The sequence below is a fragment of the Prenolepis imparis genome, unplaced genomic scaffold (assembly GCF_030444845.1).
Source record: "Prenolepis imparis isolate NDT839.2.m4 unplaced genomic scaffold, iyPreImpa1.0 SCAF_8, whole genome shotgun sequence".
Taxonomy (NCBI): Eukaryota; Metazoa; Arthropoda; class Insecta; order Hymenoptera; family Formicidae; genus Prenolepis; species Prenolepis imparis.
In genome coordinates, this window is record NW_028141166.1 from 9,678,541 (window position 1) to 9,701,160 (window position 22,620).

Below are 22,620 nucleotides of genomic sequence, written 5' to 3' on the forward strand. Positions count from 1 at the left end.
AAATCATGATAATCATGGGACAATATGATATGGAAAGAATTTTATGAGAATTTTTCTGATTAATATTTATCACAATAAAAATAATATCTATCACAATAAAATATAAAACATGTTTGATTAATTTTACTAAACTGCATAGTAAAATTAATCAAACATATTTTTTATTTTATTGTAATAGATATTATTATTGTAACGTGGAAAGAATTTTATGAGAATTTCTCTGATTAATATTTATCACAATAAAAATAATAATATCTATCACAATAAAATATAAAACATGTAAAATGTTTGTAAAATATAAAACATCTATCACAATAAAATATAAAACATGTTTGATTAATTTTACTAAACTGCATAGTAAAATTAATCAAACATGTTTTATATTTTATTGTAATAGATATTATTATTTTTATTGCGATAAATATTAATCAGAGAATTTCTCATAAAATTCTTTCCATATCATATTGCCCCACGATTACCATGATTTTCAGAATAAATTCTAACAATAAGAGAAAATTCTCTCAGTGTAATATATCAATAATATTTTGGAATAAAGAAATAATACGAAATATGGCTTATTTATCCTTTAAATTCTTGAAATTTTTGATGGAAATGATTAATATCAGATGTAAAATGCTTTTATAATACTCATCGGAATCTGATTAATTTGGTAAGAAAAAGAGAACAAATTAATTAATTATTAACGAGAGGTGACCATTTGTTTTCAAGATTCGAAAAAATCTTTTCTTCTTATAGCATATTTTTACTGTTTTTTATGTTAATATTCAAACGAATTATTAAGGTACATTGAGATATAAAATATCTATTATTAAATAATTTCGATATTTTATATTAAAATATATAAAATATATAACGAAAATAGTGCTTATTGGTACTTGCCAGTCTTCTAGAACAGTTGGTGAATTTTAAATATGCAGCTTGTGTGAGGAAAAAAAATTAACGTTTTCGCTCCGCGACGCGATCGGATTTATACAATAATTAACAACATAAAGACGTTAATTAATACTTTCGCGGACCGGCGATGAGCGCGCGAACGTTGTCTACTGTGACGAGCGGTAGGTGGTAGGACTGTGCGTGTTTTAGCGCGCAAATGATGACGTCACAAATGGCGCGCGGGCCAACAAGTGTCGCGTCGTGTCGCGTATCGTCGAAATTCAATTACCAAGGTCATGTGTGATCGGATCGGTTTCATGATTAATGGGAAGTGGTCCTTGCTACGAAACGCAATTCCTGCTTTGCGGGATTTATCAAGACTCAAGTGTGTTGTACGTTTTTAGGCAGCTGGACCTGCTTTTCGGTGCATCTAACCTAATATGGTCAACATGGTGAGCAATGAATTCATACATGTATTTGCTTCTTGTGTATGCTCAGTATTATTACTCAACCGAGATTCGATTTAACTATATGTAAGTTAATCTGTGTTTGCAAAAAGGGGAGAAAATTGACAGATCGGAAATTTTATTCGTGTTGGTAAATTTTTTTACTTCGAAACGATCGTATAAAATGCTGGACGATCGCGTGAAAGATAATCGGCTTGCCATAAATCATGTCTATCGACACGAATTAGAAAGCGATAGCCATCCCAACAGTCGAAATCGATCCTTTTTCTTTGCATTCCGATAATGATTATCACAACGATCTCCGAATTTTAACGAGGTTTTGTATCACGAATTCATGTTGGCATCGGAATATTAGGCGGTGAATATTATTATGATCAGGCATTTACGTCGTTAAAATTTCTCTATCCAATTAACAGCGAGCAGAGACTGAAAATTTCGTCGAGATCTTTATGATTGCCAATTTACGATCGTTTTATATACCTATCTCGCGCTGCGGAAATTTAATGGTCGCTTTGCGACATTTATACTTCCGCCGAGTCGAATTTCCAAAGGTACATTCCGATATAATTAATTATACATTAGAATGTATATACAATAAAATGTGTGTGTCAGTTTTGCCTTGAATCGATTATCGCCTAAATGAATATGCAATGTTTTCGTTTCTCAGATTTATTTGCTTTCAGAGAAATCCTCTTGGATATAAAAATGCAAAAGTTTAAATAATTTTGAATGTGCCTGATTGATTGAAATATGCTGTAAGTTTGAACGTTTAAAACGCCAGAATATATGTAAAATAATAAAAAGATAGAGAACAAAATATTCTCTTTTCAATAAAAATTATTAATTTGCACTTTGTATAATCACTATCTATAATAATATTATATATTACATGAGTTTGTATTTAAATATAATATTTTTAATTTATTATTTTTAATTTGTCGTTTTATATACATAAAATTTAATTTAACTTAATTAAATTAAATTTTAATTTAACTTAATTAACTTAATTTAATTTAATTTAATAAGCAATTGTAAAATGTTTATGAAATTTTAATAACTTCTCTGTGAATAAAATAATTTCGTCACCTCTTACTATTTTATAAAGTTGAGTTTCAGATCTTAGTTTGTAAATGTTTGTTAACGAAAATCAGGCAATTCTTTATTCATGGAAATGTTTAATTTGCTTTAGATCTATTCGCTATAAAATTCGAGAATTTTATTTATAATTTTGTCATACACATACATACATATTTAAAATACATATTAAAATTCACACACATGTTACATATCTACATGATAACGCATACAAAATGTAACATAAAATTTTAATAAAAAATAAGATTTTCTTTAGAATTGTCACGAATTGTAGATCATCTAAAACGGACTTATATATATATATAAAACAGTTACTTTTCTTATTAAACTTATCATCTCCAATTTTTACATTTCCAATTTTGACTAGAACAAAATAATATTTTTATATAAAGTTTATTTAAACTTGATCAATATTTTTTGACAGAAATCAGCAGATTAAAACGTTAATTTGCTAATTAAATTTTAAAATAAAAATGTTATAAAAATTAAAATAATAATGTTATAAATAATAGTTATAATACTTTAAACTCGAATAATATTTTTTGACAGAAATAAGATGATAACTGTCAAAAAATATTAATCGAGTTTAAAGTAATATAACATTTTATTTAAAACATTTTAACAATTTATATTTTTTGTTATATATTATTATTTTAAAATTTAATTAACAAATTAACGTTTTAATCAGCTGATTTCTGTCAAAAAATATTAATAAAGCGTTAATTTACTAATTAAATTTTAAAATAATAATAGATTATAAAAATTAAAATATGTAGTAATATGTTGTAAATATAATATATTATAATGCCTTATCTGCGATTAACATTTTTTGACAGAAATCAGCTGATAACTGTCAAAAATATTAATCGAATTTAAGGAATTATAACATATTATTTAAAACATATTATTATTTTAATTTTTATAACATGTTCTTATTTTAAAAATTAATTAGTAAATCAACGCTTTAATTAACTGATTTCTGTTAAAAAATGTTAATAAATGCCTTATCTGCGACTAATATTTTTTGGCAGAAATCAGCTGATGACTGTCAAAAATTTCAACTGAGTTTAAAGAATTCTAACATATTATTTTAATTTTTATAACATATTATTTTTAAATTTAATTAGCAAATTAATGCTTTATTAATATTTTTTGACAAATCAGCTGAATAAAGCGTTAATTTGCTAATTAAATTTTAAAATAATAATAGGTTATAAAATTTTAAATAGTAATATGTTGTTAATAATATGTTATAATATCTTATTTGCGATTACTATTTTTTGACAGATATCAGCTGATAACTGTCAAAAATATTAATCGAGTTTAAAGAATTATGACATATTATTTAAAACATAATATTATTTTAATTTTTATAACATATTATTATTTTAAAAATTAATTAGCAAATTAACGCTTTAATCAGCTGATTTCTATCAAAAAATATTAATAAAGCATTAATTTGCTAATTAAATATTCTAGCTTACATATCTATATTTATATTGTGTATGTTATAATTTGTTAATTAAATTTTAAAATAATAATATGGTAAAAGTTATAAAATAGTAATATATGTTGTAAATAATATGTTATAATAACTTATTCTCGATTAATATTTTTTCTTTCTAAAGCTATATCTTTTCGAACGAATCTCCTTCGAGTTTTAATTAATTATTAGTATTAAGTCATGTATATATTAGTATTGCGCGCGCGCTATTAGCATGAAGTTGCCGATGTTTGTAGCTTCGGCCATTACCGAAACGCCGCGAGTATCAGGCAGTTGGAGCTGCGTCCCGCTGTGATTAATTAGTAAGCATAATCGTTAGAAACGATTTCTAACCTTTGTATTGTAATATTTATCAATCGCATATTATAATTTCAACGTTAATATGTAGGCGTAATTGTTCGAAATACATATTTCGCGAAAAATTCGATGCAAAAAAATCTCTTGCCAACATAACCCAACTCAATCTGTTGTCGCGCGCGCGAATATGTTGCGATCCGTGGATATATTTATGGTTAATTCTAGTTTACATATTTATATTGTGTATGTTATAATGCGAAATAATAAGATTATTCTAATATGTATGTATTTTATTTGTTACAGGTAGCACATTGCGATGCACAGTGCGATTCACGCGTCGTGTCGGGAGTGCCGTGTAAAGTGTCGCGCGTCGGGAGTGCCGTGTAAAGTTTCGGACAATCGTAATTATTCGTGTTTTCGCGAGTGTCGTGAGTGCTACGATGGACCAAGAGAGGAGGAGGAGGCCCGGGGAGGCATCGGGCAACAGCGGAGCAACTGCGAGGTATGCAAAATAAAAACATTTTTTCTAAATTCTAAAAACTGCATTATTTATGAGATATTCGACACACACACACACATACACACACACACATATATATGTATATACATAATTTGAATATTTTGTTTTCAGATCAATGTGCTGTGTACTAACTCCACTATTGCACGTATCGGTGAGTGAGAAATTGTTAATTTTATAACATTTCTATAGCGATAATGGGGATGTATATTATATATTAAAAATATTAAAATAGTAATATGTTTTAATATCTCATCTATGATTAATATTTTTTGAAAAAAATCAGATAATTGTCAAAAATATTAATTGAATTTAAAATATTATAACATCCCTTAAAATCGCTTAACATGCTTATTTTAGAAAGGAGGATCTATGCTCAGTATATTCTCGTAACAGAGAATGCATGCAATTCATGTGTTTATTGTGACGTTTGAAAAGGTAGCGCATTAATTATGCGGTGTACCGATAATTATTAGTATGTTTAGTACCCCAATGAAATTTATTGACCAATAATTTATATTTTACACGTCTTCGAATCTATGTTGATGACGAGACTAGTGGTTTTATTTTTCCGGGATCGCCGTCATCATCGTGGTAAAAGTCAATCGTTTGAGCGTGTTTGATATTATTACATAATATAGCTATATCTCGTACTCGCTACCGGAGAAAAGTTCAAGCCGCAAAATCGCACAAACCGCACAATCGCAATTATCGTATAGCCTCCGCTTGTATTATCTCGAAATACGTGAAAATATTTCAATAGTGCAATAAACTGCAAATTAATAACTCAAAAATTTTTTAAATTAAATTTAAACAAAAATACATCATTATATTTATCATATTTTATGCAAAAAAAATAATTTCGAATATTAAATATTTTATAAATTAATCATTATTTTCATTTGTATATATTATTCTTGAAAATTTATGAATGTGTTTCGTTTTTATTTTGCAAATTTGTCTCGACGTATCATGGTATTATATTGTCATTTTGCATAATAGATCGTAACTGTGTCTGACAAATATTGGCGCTCGAGAGGGGAACGTTAATATAATTAATTCCACGTGCGATTTATTACCGAATTACGTGCGCCGATCTGTCGAGCGTGTGGCGCAATCACCAAATCTTACGGTGACGCGAACCTGTGCCCTATACGAAGAGAGAAGTAAATCCGTCGATTTATAGCTGCGAGAGCGCGACTATCTCGTCGCCATTGTCCAACAGGATGTTGCGAAATTGCCTGATCGTTAACGAAAGATACTCGCCACTTATCACATCGCGCATTACGTATGTACCCTTAATCGCTTTCCTGTGCGACAAAGATATCGTAAATATATCTCGTACACTAAAATCGAAGATCGTTAAGCTCGTTAACTTTCGTTAGAAACGATAATGCATAGAATAATTCTCCGTGCCATTATTGTACTGTAGAAGATGTGCGCGGGATGCAAGAAATTGAGGAGAGAGAATGACTGTCTTTCTCTCATAATTCGCGGGCCTCTCATTTCGGCCGATGGACTATCGTTATCGAAAGTCGACCTGTCAGATTGAAACGTTTGCACGCCGTGCTCTTAATGGACCAGTGTCAGTCAATTTGTTCCGCGATACGCCCAGCATCGAAACGTAACTCAGGATACTCGAAAATTATCCGCCTCGTATCGAGGCCACAGTCGTAATGTTTCGCGATAGTGTGTAATTTTCGCTCGTCGCTCTTATGATAGATTCATTCCACTCGTGACGGTCGTTTTCATTTTCGGCAGTATTATTATCCGCGACCGCCCACGTAAAACATGAGAGAAACTCACGGGAAAAGAGATCGCCATTTGTACTTATTATATCTTATTATATCTTTTCTGTAACCTTAAAACGTAAACGCGTACAGTTTATAAATTAGTTTAAGATTATTTGGGAAATATCGATTAATCTTCAAATATTAATAAATAAATAAAAGGTGTAAACGATGCATAACATTACAGTTTCTTCAGAAAATAGAAATATATTAAATTAAAAAATTAATAGTGCTAATTTAAATTTTTTAAAATGATTTATTAAATCTGTTTTTTGATATTTGCAATATTTTGATGCCATTTTTTAAAATTAAATTACAACAATAATGCTAAATTATTAGAAGAATAAACAATTATTAATTGATTAAGTGAAAATAACATTCTTTATATTAATTTTAAAAAATCCTTAACTTTATCTATTATACCGATATTATACTTTTATCTTGCTTTTTTGAGAAATATTGCAATGTTTGCTTTACATTTCTCTGGTTGACTCTAATCGACTCTTATTTTTTTAATAGAAGGAATAAAATTTTACAAACAAATTGAGATACGCGTAGTGACATAATTTAAATGAATTTTTTTATCAGTTAATTGTTTCTGTAATATTATCCGCGCGCTGAATAATTGTTCGATTTTTCAAGATATCCGTGCATGCTCTGGATTCCAGTCAGGGTCTTTCTATCTGCTGATCAGAGCCTGATTTAGCTCTGGCTCTCGAAAACCAGTTCGAAGCATTATGATACCGAATAGACAACCGCGGCTCGTTAACTAATCTTCCTATAGCGACCTTTTCATATTAGCTTGATTTCACGACCGATACATCATGCGTGATGTACGAGCTCTTGTTTTCGAGCGATCTTTTGAAATTCTAGGAATAAGTAAATGACAAAATCCCATTTTTGGGGGAAAAAAATAATTAAATCAGTTTGATCTTGAACATATTTAATTTAAGGCACTTTTCAAATATTCGGTATTTAGCACGAAAAATTTTGTAAAGATTTTTTCTGTAAATTATTATAGAGAGATATTAAATTAATTCCACTCTTGAATGTATTAAAAGATCTAAGTTTATATGATTAGCAAATATCACCTCGAGTCAGGCTTATTTCATCGGCGATTTAGTTCAAAGAATTCAGAAAAATGCACGATATCGGAAACTTTTAGGGGAAGTAAAAGTGGGCGCATTTAAACCAAGCTCGCACGTTATGCAGTAATACGCTACGTTATGCAGTAATTCTTGTGTATAGCCGCTAGGTATGTCATTATCACACCGGTTACTCGACAAATCATTCCTCGTTAACGCCGATTTTTTTTATTACGCGGAAAAATATTAATTTATGCCGTTTCTCGGCTGTCTAACTAACGGTCCCTTGCTTACCGTCTCTATGCATGAGCGCGTATTTTCTCCTTCGACTTTCCTCATCTTTCCTATTATTATTTCTCCGGTATCTATGCGATGATATTACCGTCGCGGCGCCTTGTCAACCGGCATCCGATTGCCACAGGAAAATCTCAAGACGCTCGAGAGAGAGATTGTTTTATCGCGGAATGCCGCTGGGAAATTATAAGAGATGCTCGACAAGATAATCAATTTTTGTATTTAACGCATCGGATTTTTATCGATCGACCGCTGAGAAGTGAAACCTTGAAATTGATTCTGAACGGCGATTCGATTCTTCAAATAAGTTTCAAAACGCGATATCGAAATATACATCCCATGTGAAACTGGTTTTCGAAGCGTGTATGAAGTTTTCGCAGCAAGGAAGGATTTGCCTCATTCGCATAATTCTTATTAATTTCTTATATTTCATTATCGCGACAGAACAAAATGTACTTTCTCGCTAATATATCCAAGAGTTGTAAAATTTTAGAGCATGATTTTTTAAATAGCTGTCCACATACCGATGAGTGGTGCGTACATAAAACACGACGACGGTCATCTATCACGGTTATCGGACACGTATCGCGGTTGTGATCATTCAAAACGTCCCGACAAATCATTCCTCGTTAAATACGATTTTTTTCTTCATATTCGAGAGAAGGAAAAATATCAATTTCTGCCGTTTCCCGCCTATATTTCTTCGTCTGTCTAACGGTCCCTTTCTCTACTGCGTGCGTCTATCCTTCATCTCGTCCCTTCTACATCTTCCGCGCCCATCTTTTTCCACACCGGGATGTGATAACCGCGAGAAACTCTGCGCCGGTAAGACAAGGTGTAGCTAAAGGTAGCGCGTAATCGCTTGTCGTGCATGAAAAGCGCTTATATTGGGCGCTCGCGGAGGAAGGGGGACGTGCGAGAAAAGATGCGAACACGTAAGGCGAATAAGGTAAAAGATAGGGGGAAAAGGATAAGCGATGGTATTAACGCAATTTTCTAGTCAACCGTATATATACGCGCGGCAAAAAGAGACAAGAGGTAATTACTGACAGCGTCAGTAATATGCAACGGCCTGATGATGCGGCCGTTGATTTCTGGTTACGCTCGATTTTGTCCGGTCGAATGTAGAATTACGAGCCGATCGATATTATAACTTGCTCGTAAAACCGCCTTGTCGTTCTATGCTCGACGTGTCGAATTAGACGTGTCTATTCTCTTCTCTTTAATTGCACGACGTTAATATGCAGTAGAAAATATCGTAAAGGCCATTGCACGTACAAAAATTTTAGTCGTAATCGTAAGGTCGTAAGCAAATCGTCCAATCATAGAGAAGAATTATCATAACGTAATAAGAATGCTTGACTGTGATTGGACGATTTGCTTACGGCCTTACTATTACGACTAAAATTTTTGTACGTGCAATGGCCTTAAACGTCACGCTTAAAATTGCTGCAGATATTACGAAGTGTGATTTAATTAAATACATACTACTTAATACTAATAGGTTTTATGATTTAATACTTTGACATTACGAAATTATTGTATGAATTTTTGCCGTTTACTTTCGGCTCGATTTTCTCAATTTTCTGCATTCTATTCCGTTAACATTATAAGAGATCGTCGACCGTTTCTCTTTTGCGAGCTCGGCGCGGTTTATATTTATTATTTACATTGTCGCGACGACGATCTTTATAAGGAGGACTTCGCGAAGAGTGTTACTTTGATGTAACATAAGGAAACACTAGAGAGAGAAAGAGAGACAAAGACGAGAGTGCGAACCTGGCACTAAGTAGTGAGCACTCTCGACAATGCGCGACGGGTGTGCTTTTACCTCTACGCTCTTTACCTTCCCCTTTCTGGCCATTCAACGAAAATGGCTTGCTATTATTGGCATTGTGGCGCCGACGAGAAAAGCGAGAAGAAGCGAGGTTACAGTAAGCCCCGTCACTGTGCTAATTCCCGCCGTGGGCTAACGATCGTGTTATTAGCGCAAATTAAATTGGCGACTGTCTCACGCCGGAACAACGGCAGGACCGCCGAGAGGCGGAAGGAGCGCACCGAGGATTAATTTACTCTCGCGGCGAACGAAAGGACGTGTTAATTTGCATATCGAAATCGAACGCACGCGCAGAATCGTCCCGATTTCCATACAATTTCCAGCACTTACTTAGACCTCTTATTGTTGCGTTTAATACGAAGAGAGCTGCCTGTGTTCTCAGAAATATATGGTTCCATTATTATTATCTTTGCACGAGAAGACACAATAACTCTAACAAAAAGACTCGTGTATAATTTTGCATCATTTTTTTACTGTGTGCAACTTATTTTATTATACTAATTGTAAGACTAAGCTCTCAATGTGAAAAATATTTAAATTTCAAAGGGCAAATGAGAGCCAGATGCGGATGTTAGTATGTCAATTTCAAGGAAAAATTAATTTTTCGTTTGTTATGCACAGGACAATCATTTTTTTTTTTTTATATTAAGAAATTAAATAAATCTCAATTTGAGATTTTATTTCTAATAAACTCTGTCCCTTTATAAAAGCGAGAAATATTAAAAATAAATTTCTTGATATTATATCAAGGAAAAATTTAGTTAGTATCCTGTGCACAACGAATCGGTTTCAAAAATTAATTATTTCTTGAAACTGACACACTAACATCCGCATCTGGCTCTTACTTGCCCGTTGAAATTTAAATGTTTATTATTATTAATTACTAATCATATGAGTCTATAGATTTTTCCACATTTCGCGTTTTATATTGATATATTACTGTTTCACGTCGAATATTTCACGCGAAGTGTGTTATCGCGATTGATTTACAGCGGCAAAAAAGCTTCGCCTCGCGATGTATCATTCAGCGCGGACGTTTAAATTTGTTCGGAGCGTCGTGGCCATTTCAATTATGTCGCAGCTTTTCATTTTGCACGGTTACTTAATTACGGCGTGAAATACGACGGTCTCTCCTTACCGATCTCGACACTCGTGCTTTACGGTACTCTCGCGCTACCGGATTTCTTTCCCGCGCTCGATCTGACGCGCTCGTCGAGAACGGTAAATTAACACTCTTACAGAGCAAATGTCACGATCGATTATTTATGTATCACTGTTATCCGCGATAAGCGATACGACAACCGCCGGCGCCTCGCGCTTATTCACGCGCGTCGCGCTAATTATGAATTTTTTCTCCGATCGCTTTCACGAAACACAGATCTAGTCGCGATAAGCCGCACTAATGTATCCTATCGCATCGTATCACCGTCGACAGACACTGACACTAGCTGATGCAAGAATCGGTGCGTTGATTGTCCCGTGTCTCGACACGCAGCTTTAACGCTATCTTATTCGCGAAACGATCGATCGAGCTATCGCGGTGAAGGGCTGAGTTGTTCCCGCACATCTGTGCAATAATATAATAAAAAGTAAAATCCGCGATTTCAATGCCAATATTATCTTGCGCAATAATTATGAAAATCACGTCGTTATCATATTAAAAATAATCAATCTCTCGGAACGATTTTACAGCTGCATTAAGAGAGCTCGCGTCGAGACGCCAATTTTTATTCGGAGTTGCCGATTACTTTAGTAGGGTTCGGCCAACGATATCGATCGCGATGATGATGACGATGATTTGTCGTCGTCAATCTCGTCGTTTCCTTATTGTGTATCCTCGATTTTTTTTCCTATATCGTATCTCCGCGTGCGTGTTCCCGCAATGGAATCACGAATTACCGTCGCTGAGATCGCTCGAGGCTTCAACGGACGTTCGCCGACTTGTGGGACCTTGCGCGTTTACCTGCATACAGGGTGCCCCATTAGTAGTCATTAAACTTTCCTGCATGACTGACTTGCCCAGCTTTCGGGGTCTGCAACGCCGGTGTTCATCGGCCTTGCGAGAGGCCGGCGATCGTCAACGTGCTCTCCGTAGGTGTGTACGTGATCTTTAGAAAATTGGATCGTATTTGCATCGCGAATGTGCGCGCGCGACAGGTTGCCATTATGGAATCTAAAATTCAGAAAGCTAATACACCGCGTACATCAAAGTAATTTACGTTTTTGCGAGTATCGAGATTTATGTATCAATATTTGAAACGCAATTTTCCCTATTGCTATTTTGTTGATTCTAATTATGAAATTATGCTGTCTGGATTATTAGCGAGACATTTGCATGCGAAGATTAGATAAAATGTCGATAATACGGGCAAATAATATTAATAATGTATTTTGTAGCATATTTCGCGAAAAATATACTTTTATTAAAAGGTGAAAAATAGACATTATATATAATTTTATGCTAATAATAGATATTTTTCGCATTTTTTTTTACATAGTATACTGTTGATAATATCCGCGAATCGGCAATTATATTATTTTGCTTTATTATTACGAATATCATTACAGTAATAATAAGTACGATAATATTATTACTATTTATATTCAGACAGACTAAGAATGAGAGGACATTGCTAAATTCGAATAAATATAAAATAGCGTTATTAAAAACCGTATCAGGTTGAACGCGTAATCCTCGGCCAAGAGCATGCCGAGGCCGTATAGTCCGGCGTGTTGCCCAACGCGATTTCGAGGGTCACCCTATACAGTGAAAGGCGCGAAGGAAGCTTTGTGGGTACAGGGATGGTCACGGGAAGTGTCCGGCGTATTCGGAAGAGCGACCGACCGTCCAAGTGCGGATGGTCACCCTGTTTCGGAGGGTCATCCATTGGCTCGCTCTCACTTAGCATAAAAGGGGTAACCAGCAATGCTCGCTGTCATAATGGAACGAGTGTCCCATGGACACATAATTAGGCGCGCAGTCCATGGGAAATTCGGACCCCATTCCGACGTTTTAGCGTCGGGCTGGACTCTTCGCATAAGCATTAAACGGTGGGGTCATCCGCGCGCGCGCGGACAGAAAAATTGCAGAGTGTCGACGAGCAGTTGTCAAACACCGGGAAATACGACACGGCACGGCAGTATGAAATAAATATCTAGCTACGATAGAGGCACGCTATAAAATCGGAGACAATCTGCACCTCGTCTCTCTCGATGACGTAAAACAGCGCGCTCACTCCGCTCGGCATTTCCTCATTCGTTCATTTACGCGGCATTTTTTATTACGCGACTCGTCGTCTCTCGCGCAGAAATGTTACGGCGAGAATGAGTGATAGAATGAGATAGACACATCGAAACGCGAATGTGGTATATTCATAATTTGAATATTATCAACTGTCGTTGTTGGGAAATGTACCGTTTTTCGTTACACGCCGGTCTGTTTGCTTAATGACTTGATAATTACCCGCTTTGAAATGATTAGATTATGGAAAAATGCTGATCATGTAACAAGAAAAAGGACATGCCAATGTAGTACACGGTTATATATATATATTCAAGACAGTCGATGATAAAGTACCGGAGTATTTATTGAAAATTCTGTTTCCCAGAGAAACGCTTTTAATGTTAAAGAATTTATTTTGAAGAAAAAAAATCATTCGTATGATGTTTCTCACGTAGCAAGGTTAAAGATGATAGAGAATTGTCATTAATATTCAGTCCACGTGCAAGAATAAAATTTGCATATCTGTCATTTCTTCTATGATGAAAGATTTTATTATGGACAACATCAATTCCGATTAAAACTATGGTATATTTATGATATTAGGTCCACGTGTGTATAATCATGTAAATTTTAAAATTTAACAATTTAACGATTTTCAATCGTATACCAGAATGATATTCGTATATGGCTTTAGAAATTTTATCGAGATTGTCTTATTTTTTTAAACACATAATAGTTTGTTTATATACTAAAAATATAATAATAATAAACAGTTTATTTTAATAAAAAGTATACTTAATATAGAAAATACTTATAGTATTGATTACTTTACTTTTGCAATATTCGTTGATCAAACTATAACTCTTTTCTTTTTCTCTCTTTATACCTTTAAATCTCATTTTTTTATCAACTTATCATATTTAACGAAATTTACTATACGGGTTCGCTATACTTTTTCCGCGGGCAATAGATTGTCGATCGTGCATTATAAACTGGATTGCAAAACATCGGAAGGAATGCTGTCCCGATACCGTCGTCCGAAAAGAGTCTATACGAACCTCAAGGTCGATCGAAACGCACAACTAGCACTCGCATTGCAATCACCGCGAGGCATTGAAATCAATATAATTGTGACGAATTTAATTTTCACTTTTAGGTACAGAAAGATACAATCGGAACAATTCTTTACATTAAGATATACATGCGATATACCTACTGCATTATTTTTCATATAATTGATAATCGTCATTTATCTTTTTGAGTGCAATCTCATATTTAATTTATTAAATAAAAAATAAATTATTGCTCGTAATGCTTTTGTAATTATTACATCTGATGTTCCGTTAAAATGTTAACGGTATCGCATTTATTTTATTGGCAGAATTAATTCGGTTGACGCGCATTATTATCATCACACACTAATATGTCTAATAATTAGGCATTTAATTAATTTATTTTCGCATGTCGACGATATCTCGACATCTATATATAAACCTATCGAAATTGTACTGGTTTCTCTCGATCCCTGCTCTAGAGCTCACTCCTTCGAGCTGTTAATTTATTGCCGATATCGATACCCGGCACGGTCCTATCGAAAGAGAAATCCGGTGCGCCTACGCATGCGCCCATCGAAATCCCAATTCAATCGAAGGTAAAGACTCACGGGTGCGCTTTATCGGACGAGTGCTGTCAACATGACACGTTCAGCTGCAGGCGTAGTAGGCCGAGATCCTTGGACGTATCCTGCCGGATATCCAAGTGGACGATAATAATACTGAATATCCGAGTCGCGCAGCACAAGTCTGATAGCACAAGCTCCGAAAATCTAGGAGCTAAGAATCACGCACTCACTTTTCTGTTTCGTCTCGTTTCGGAGCACTTGGTTTTTCATTCGCACGTGCGTTTTCTCAATCGGTTTCGATCACAACGTCGGGTTCGCGCAATTCAAAAGTTTCTCGATCCTTGCGCGAGATCGCGAGATAATCGACGATGGATTTTTCGAGCTTGTGAAAGCTTCTCCTTGTCGGCGATCCTGCGGACTGACTGGTCGACTAGCGGCGTATATTCATTAATATGATAATCATCCAATACGTATACGATCGATGATCGCTCTCGTCTCCATCATCTTTATCGTCGTCATCGTCGTGATCATTGCGGCCAACGACGGCGGCGCTACGCAAAACACCATCGTAAATATGAACGAGATCCCTCGCGATCGATAAGATCAATGAAACGGAAGAAGAAAAACACGGAGAAGAGATATACAGTGGCACTGGTATCACTCGCGATCGGAACTCGGTTTAATTTAGCTCCTTGCGATAGAAAATCGCGAGCTTGCGCGGTAGAAGACCCTCCGTTCTTCCTTCCTTTTTGCGATCCGCAACGTTGACGCACTTTTCTCTACCTCGACACCGTCACTCTTCGTGTCTCGGCGCGTTTTCACGTATCTCCGGTCATTTCGTTATCGCGCCTCCACCTTCGCTGTCCACTTCATCCTCGTCTTCTTCTTCTTTCCCTCCACCGCCGCCGTCTCCTCCTGTTCCTCCTTCCTCTTCCTCCACCTCCTCGTCCGTCTCTTCCTCTTCCACCTCCAGCTTCTCTACCTTCGACCAGCGGAGGCGACTCGTCGCGTTGCTGTCCTCTTCTCTTCCCTCTTCTTACTTTTTTTTCCTCCGCTTCTCTTCCTCTGGTCCCGGACGATCAAACAACCACCACCGCCACCAACAACACACTTGGTCCCGCTGCACTGCTGCGAGCGGAGGTGTTGTCGCGCGCGTCGACTAATTTTCGGACGAACTTTCCGGTTCGGTGTCTTGTATTGGACTGTGCAGAAGTGGCACCTTCCAGTTTCTGAACTTACATCTTGTCAGGTAAGTGTGAGCTTTGCTCGCGCGGTCCCGGGGCGGTGGTGCGCGTGTGTGCGTGCGTGTATGCCCACACGTGTGTCGCTATGTATGCTCTCTATGTATGTACTCGTGTATGCGTGTCGTGCCACAGACCCGCCTTCTTCCCCACTCTATACACGCGGCTCTATCTGACCTCTCTCTCATACGCGTGCTCTCGATCGCCGCCATACGAACGCGATAGTGCGTTGCGCTCTGTCGTCTTACGCGCGCGTATAGAAATACGCGTGTTACTTCGTATGCGTGTGCCGCCGCCGCGGACGGGCACGCGAATGTACGGGTTACCCCCGTGTGTCGCCCATAGACGACGACCACTGGTAGCTTCGTTCAGGTAGATCAGCTTAGACGTTTTTATCTCTCTCTTTCTCTCTGCCATGTATTCCCGTCTTTCGCCTTCTCTACGTACCCCTCCTTAACGCTGTTCTCTTTCTCCATCACGAGTGCGTCCTCTATGTCCCTCCTTCCTTCCTTCCCTTTCCTCCCGCTTAGTTCTCTAGATGCGTGAGTGCGTGCGTGACTTCATCGAGGGGACATTTAACGCGTCGCGATCGCGTTTTATCCCTACCAGTCGCGAGACTCGGAGAGAGAAAGAGATAAGAGCGAATGGGGGTTTTCTAGGATTAGATATGCTGCAAGGGTAGCTGAGGATAGTTGCTCGCTCTTTTCCGGTGACGGTTGTCATTATCCTCGAATAATAATCCGCGAGATATTCTTTTCGTAATACCGCACAACATATGAGTATTGTAGATGTGTACGATGATACATGCGCGTGTTACGTTATCATAATTAAAGCGTATTATTAAATCTTAAAATGCGTACATAATGTATACATTTGCCTGAGTGCAAATCGAGACTACTCTTGATGATGTTATACCGCCGTTGAATCTCACGCTGCGCATCGCGTTGAATGATGAGCTGTGGATTAAATAAACTTGTCTTCTCGCTGAATGTATTTAGCATATTTTTGATGACAGCGATAAGAAAGTATAAATCTGTGCTAAGAGCCCCATCCGAAAATTTGCATATTTATACGATAGCATAGGAAAATAAAAAAATTTGGTTGCCTTAATTACTTTAGGGTAATTAAAATCTTTGATCGAAATAGATGTACGTTGTTGTTCGTTAAAGAGAGAAAGTTCATGTTTACAGATTCGCGACTTTCCAGAATCAAAATTTTAATGCTAATTATTTTCATTCGTAATGCTTAATATGCACATATTATTATTTAAAAGAAAATAGTGTAACCAATATATACATATTTCAAATATATGTATAAAATACAATAATCGCAGGAGAATATGCAGTTTACATATATAGAATGAACGAACAATGATTGCTTCTTTTATTCATGTATATGACTTAATTAACGACCTGACATATGAGATTGACATTTTTTTAAATTATTTGGGTGCAATGTTCTTTCACACACACAATATTTTAATTTTAACATTAATTATCTTAGCAACTACATTCGAAATTAAAACCCCGTTAAACTTTACTTGAAAGTGACTTAAGAACAAGGCTGTCTTAATTTGCCAGAACCTCTTCATCCTTGAACGCGTATAATGCAAAAACCACTGACGCCTTCTGGGGCATCTTGCATGGACATTATAAACGTCCGACGATGAAGAAAGAGAAATCCGCTTGACGTTTTAATATTGTCCCCGCTGGCGGGAACGAATAAATCGCTCATTCGAAAATGACCTCAGGCGTGGAAAACACAGATTCCCGGTACCTCTCTGATCTTTTTTTTTGTCCGAATGGAAACTCGATGAAAGTTTCACCGAGATGTTACCAGTTAGTTTATTATGTCGATCTGATATTCCGGTAAAAAGATCCACAATCATTAAATATGGTATGGGTTTTCCTATTTCAACATCTTCTGCATCCACTTATGCGGTTTAATGTGATATTTTATAAGCACGCGAAACACGAGGAGAATTATGGTCACCTTTTTGAATCATACGAACAATTCTGACGTGTCCTTTCTGAGAAGGCTATCCGTCGAAACATGTGCACGTTCATCTCGTAAAAGTTAATTTATTAGAAATTTGATCGCGCGCATCTCCTTATCTCTCTTGAGAGAGATACGTTCTGAGTAATTATACCATTAATTACGTTTTCGATAATATAAAAATAATCGAGATTATCGTAAAAGCGATCGGAAAGCCTTGCTGCGAGCATCCTGCGGGTACGTGCCGTATTATCAGCGCAAATTGCGGACTGATTAATTGATTCACCAGTTTCGCGACAAAACCTCGGGCGTGGAAAACACGGATTCTCTCCGCATTTCTCGCTGTCTCTCTTTCCCTCGCGTTTTTTTCTCACGAACTCTCTCGATCGACGACGGGGACCGCCTGGAAGCCGATCGGTCGCTCGAAAGTTTCACCTCGGGCGTCTCCATTGGCGATTTTACCGAAGTTGAGGAGAGCGCCCCGAAGTTCGTGTAAGCGCAAATAAGAGGATAGTTTCACGACCGGCTTTGACCGTTCATTTTTCCATCTTCGGTCGTACGCCCATAAGCGATCCTGAGTGTCGATCTAATACCTATAACGAGACTGATCGGCCCAGGTCGAGAGACTCACGGCCAAGCGTCCGCATGCTCGATGAGAAAGGACGAGACGGAGATGAGAGCGAAGGAGAGAGAGAGAGAGAGAGCCGTAGATAGATAGGTAGGGAGTGTCAATCAAGTGAAATTCCTGCGTTTAAACTAGTTTTATTAATGAAGCGATGACGTGATATTAGTTAAGGCGAGAAATTTTATGCCCGTACGAAATTTGCGACTCTTTATTCGCTCCGATAGTGAGATGTGTCATTAAGGAGAAGGAGGGGAAAGGGGGACATGGATTGAAATCAATAATCAGTTGAACAGAAAACAACTATGGACAGCTATTACTAATTTATGTGCGAAACGCAGCAAATTAGTTTTTCAAATTAGTTTTGATAATTGTTATTTAATTACCGTTATTATTAATTGCATCACGTTTAGGCGGCGATACAGACGATTATTTACTGCTATCGCGAATAAAAAAAGTTGGAGAAAAAAGTGACACATATTGCAAAAATTAACAGAAATATGAAAAAGAAAATATTTTTTAATAGCGCCATATTGATATAAAGATTGATATTTTTTAACATAAATGAGAGATAAAATAATTCTCATAATAAGAATAATTTTTCCATTTATATATAAATTTATAGAATAGACAAGTAATATATAATCTATTCATAAAATATGTTATTGCATGCATATGGAATATTGCGTATAAATTCTATCTCATGCTTTTGGAAAGATTCTTACATTAGCAGTAAATCTGTTGTGTCGCTAACGATTTTCACAGGATTAAACAGCGTTATAATTAAATTACTATCATCACGTATTATAAAACAGGTCTTACTGGTCTTTAAGGGCTACACACGTACACATAATATCTTGGCTACACAAACGGGTTCACTCTGGCACAAATTTTAAGTAGTAAAAATTAGCGCGGGTCAGCCGCAGCTTACTTAATGCCAATGCACTTATTAATATGATATTCTTATGAGATTCTTTTTACTTACTATATAAACGATTCTTCATCATGATTCTCCAAATGTTTTAAAGTTATATTTATGCGAATAAATAAATTTATAATTAAACAAAGAAAAATGTTTCGAAGAAAATATGTCGATGTCTCAATCCAAAGAATTAATTCTTGCAGAAATTCTACGTAGTCAAGGAATGTAAGTGAAATACATAAAAAAACACATATTTATATAGAGAATAACATTAAATATAGATACATTAATTTATGAAATCTAATCATATAATACTATGAAAAAAAAAAAAAAAAAAAAAAATTAAAAATTTTTGCTATTTGTATCTTGTCAAAATATACATAAGTAATGGAAGTTAATGATGCAAGAAATTTGCCACATGTGTTTTTTTTAATCTGATGCAGCGCGCTTTTATTTAATTGTATATGTATTGAGAAAACTATTTGCGATTTTTCTATAGCAAAGACCTCAATGTGCATCGAGTTTTCGCACTTGATAGATGAACCTGTATTCGATAGAAAACGCAAAGTAATATATGTTGGACACGAATGTATTGTCGAATGTAACTATCATATGATATTGCTAATATACGGATTCTGTTTTATCGCTATACTTGACTGAACATTTATATGAATAACATTTTACATCCGACACACACTAAACATGTATCCATAAATCCATATATATTTGCTTAGAGTTTAACCAGTCGAATTGATGTTCGTTAACGAGAAAATTAGTGAGTAATGTTCTTCCGCAAAAACATGTTCTTATAAATACCCATATTTTATGTGTTAACGAATTAATATATCTTTTCCCGTCCGCATTAAAATACAAACATGCGCTATAAAAAAAATTTCAACAACTTTCTGTCATTCTAGCTTTGTTTTTTACCATTTTCATCAGGTAGATTTTTGTGGCTGAAACCTGTGCGTTTCCCTCGCGATTTATTGGGTCTCTTTTCGAATTCTTATCGCGCTTTACAAAAACGACGTCGCGCGTTATGGCCGACGACGACGGCGACAGAGCCCGGGGACACGTATAACCATGAATTGTCGTTACGTTTGTCATTGTCGTTGTAAATAAAAGAGCGTCGCGCGTATCTGCCCGTGCGTCGCCAAGAAAGAGAGATCTACCGCAGATATCTCCGAATAAACGAGTATCCGCTCGCGTCTGCTGCGACAGTAATGTCAGAGTGAGCTCTTTTATTAGTCTGGCGTCTACTGTCCACCTTCCCTTCTTCGCGCTCGTTTGTTGAAAATCTTTTTCTTCCCGGTATTCATATCAACTACCGATGTACGCCATAACGAATTTTGATGAGAGGCATATTTTTAAGGGGTACTGTGCTTTAATTTCCGCGCACGGTGGCAATCTAATTTTTTGATATATAATGAAACGCGTGTTTCTGTAAAGAGAGACAGAGAGATAGAGAGAGAGAGAAACGTGAATATTCGTGCTACGAAATATTATTAGACTTAGGAGTTTTGATATGGACATTCGTAGGACTTTTCGGACAGATATATCAAATTTACTTGACATGCCGCAACTTTCTCAAAAATTTGTATGAGAATAGTGATTCTATTTGTAAAAAATATTGTCTATAATATTTTGTGGGTATTACAACAATCTATGCTCGAGTCGGAAACATCGTCGATAAAATAACGCGAAACGAAAATAATTGTATAGTTACACATGATAACGCACAGCGGAAGGCTTCGCAAAAATTTTAATTGGCAAGATAAAACGTAAGATGCGAAAATTCGTTCCGGTACAATAATTGAGAGGAAATTCAATTTAACGAGACATGGTGCAACACGACGTTATACACATTGAACCGTCATATATGCATATTATATAAATTTATAAAAGATAACATTCACGCACACATGGGTACAGTGTGGTTTACGTAATATGCACCGAGCGTTGCTACGGTTTCCGGTTGAACGCCTCGAACGAATAATACCCGAATCAAATGGCCACTTTCGCGCAAGCAAACACTCTGGAAAAACGGGAGTATGCTCTCGTTACTCGAATGCCTCTCCACGAAAGTCGGACGTCGCGTCGCGATGCAGGTGCATTAAGTCGACAGTGTGTGCATATAGATCCGAAGAGCAATTCTGTGTGAATTTCATGCAGGAAAAGACGCGATTCTTATGTTTGTATTACCATATTTGAGATCTCGATGAAACTATATTTACTTATCTATATATTTCACGAATTGACATCTCGAAAAATGTGTACTGGTGTGACATTGTTTTGCTTGTATATTGATATCGTATAAAATAGCTAAAATAAATATAGTAAATTGAAAAATAAAATTATATTAAAATATCATAGTAAAAAAAGGACATAAGAGATCTTAAATAATGATCTGAAATTTTAAGAGAGAATATTGTCCATCGTTAACTTCTTTACGACGAAAACGCATTTCTTAATTTCTTCTTTTTCTTTGCTTGCGTCTTGAACTTTTTCTACGTCGGAGGAACTTAATTCGTTCTCTTCCAGATCTTTCATCAAGTTCGCCCACCCGATATCGCAAGTGACGTTTTTATTATTAATTTATCAGCTTCTGTAGATTCTCGTTTCATGCTTCTTGCGATAAGAAACATGGATACACATAGGCTCTTTATGTAGAGGCGGAGAAGCGGGATGCACACATATAACCCGCGAATTTAGTGTTCCGCTTTAATCTACGCTTGTGCCGCGCGCGCAATAAGCGTTTCTCTCTTTTTTTTTTCATCCTCTTCCCTCCCATTTCTACTTGCCCGATTTCGTCGCATTTCGCGCCTCTCTTTCGCTGCTGTTCGATCGTTTAATCTGCATGCCGCGTGCGTTTATGCCGTGAATAAGGTGCATCGGGAACGCCCCCGTGTGTACGCACTCGGGAACACTTTTAATGGGTCCGCACCATCGACGAGAGAGAGAGAGAGCCGGCTGAGCATTAAAACAAATCTTTGCCTCGCGACGATCGGCCGTACGTTGCACCGGTTGTACGTGCAATCGCGATTGGAACGCAAGCGAATGCCATTAGCGTAGAGAGACATTCTCGAGCCAGAATCCGAGCCGATATGACAGGCGATTTGTTCCGATAGCTTCCATTATGATCGATAATTCAACGATAAGACACACATTGCAATTTCCCTACTTTTATATATATATACGTATGTATGCACGATTTAA

At 36.2% G+C, this 22,620-nt stretch overlaps 2 protein-coding genes across 7 annotated transcripts in view; one reads left to right on the forward strand and one right to left on the reverse strand.

The window, feature by feature from the left end:
• The window catches only part of Grh (grainy head), a 109,654-nt gene that overhangs the window by 44,172 nt on the left and 42,862 nt on the right, over nt 1-22,620 (reverse strand). The gene's annotated exons all lie outside the window — the stretch shown is intronic.
• LOC145939946 (uncharacterized) overlaps nt 1-22,620 on the forward strand; it is a 124,209-nt gene that overhangs the window by 35,318 nt on the left and 66,271 nt on the right. The window contains exons 1-3 of one of the 2 annotated variants that reach the window (XM_083044610.1): nt 1,224-1,346; nt 4,561-4,759; nt 4,889-4,928. In XM_083044610.1, the coding sequence (XP_082900736.1) occupies nt 4,574-4,759; nt 4,889-4,928 (226 nt within the window). In that variant the 5' untranslated portion in view covers nt 1,224-1,346; nt 4,561-4,573. Of the gene's footprint in view, nt 1-1,223; nt 1,347-4,560; nt 4,760-4,888; nt 4,929-22,620 lie in introns of those variants that run through there. The other variant, XM_083044609.1, reaches the window with a different exon arrangement.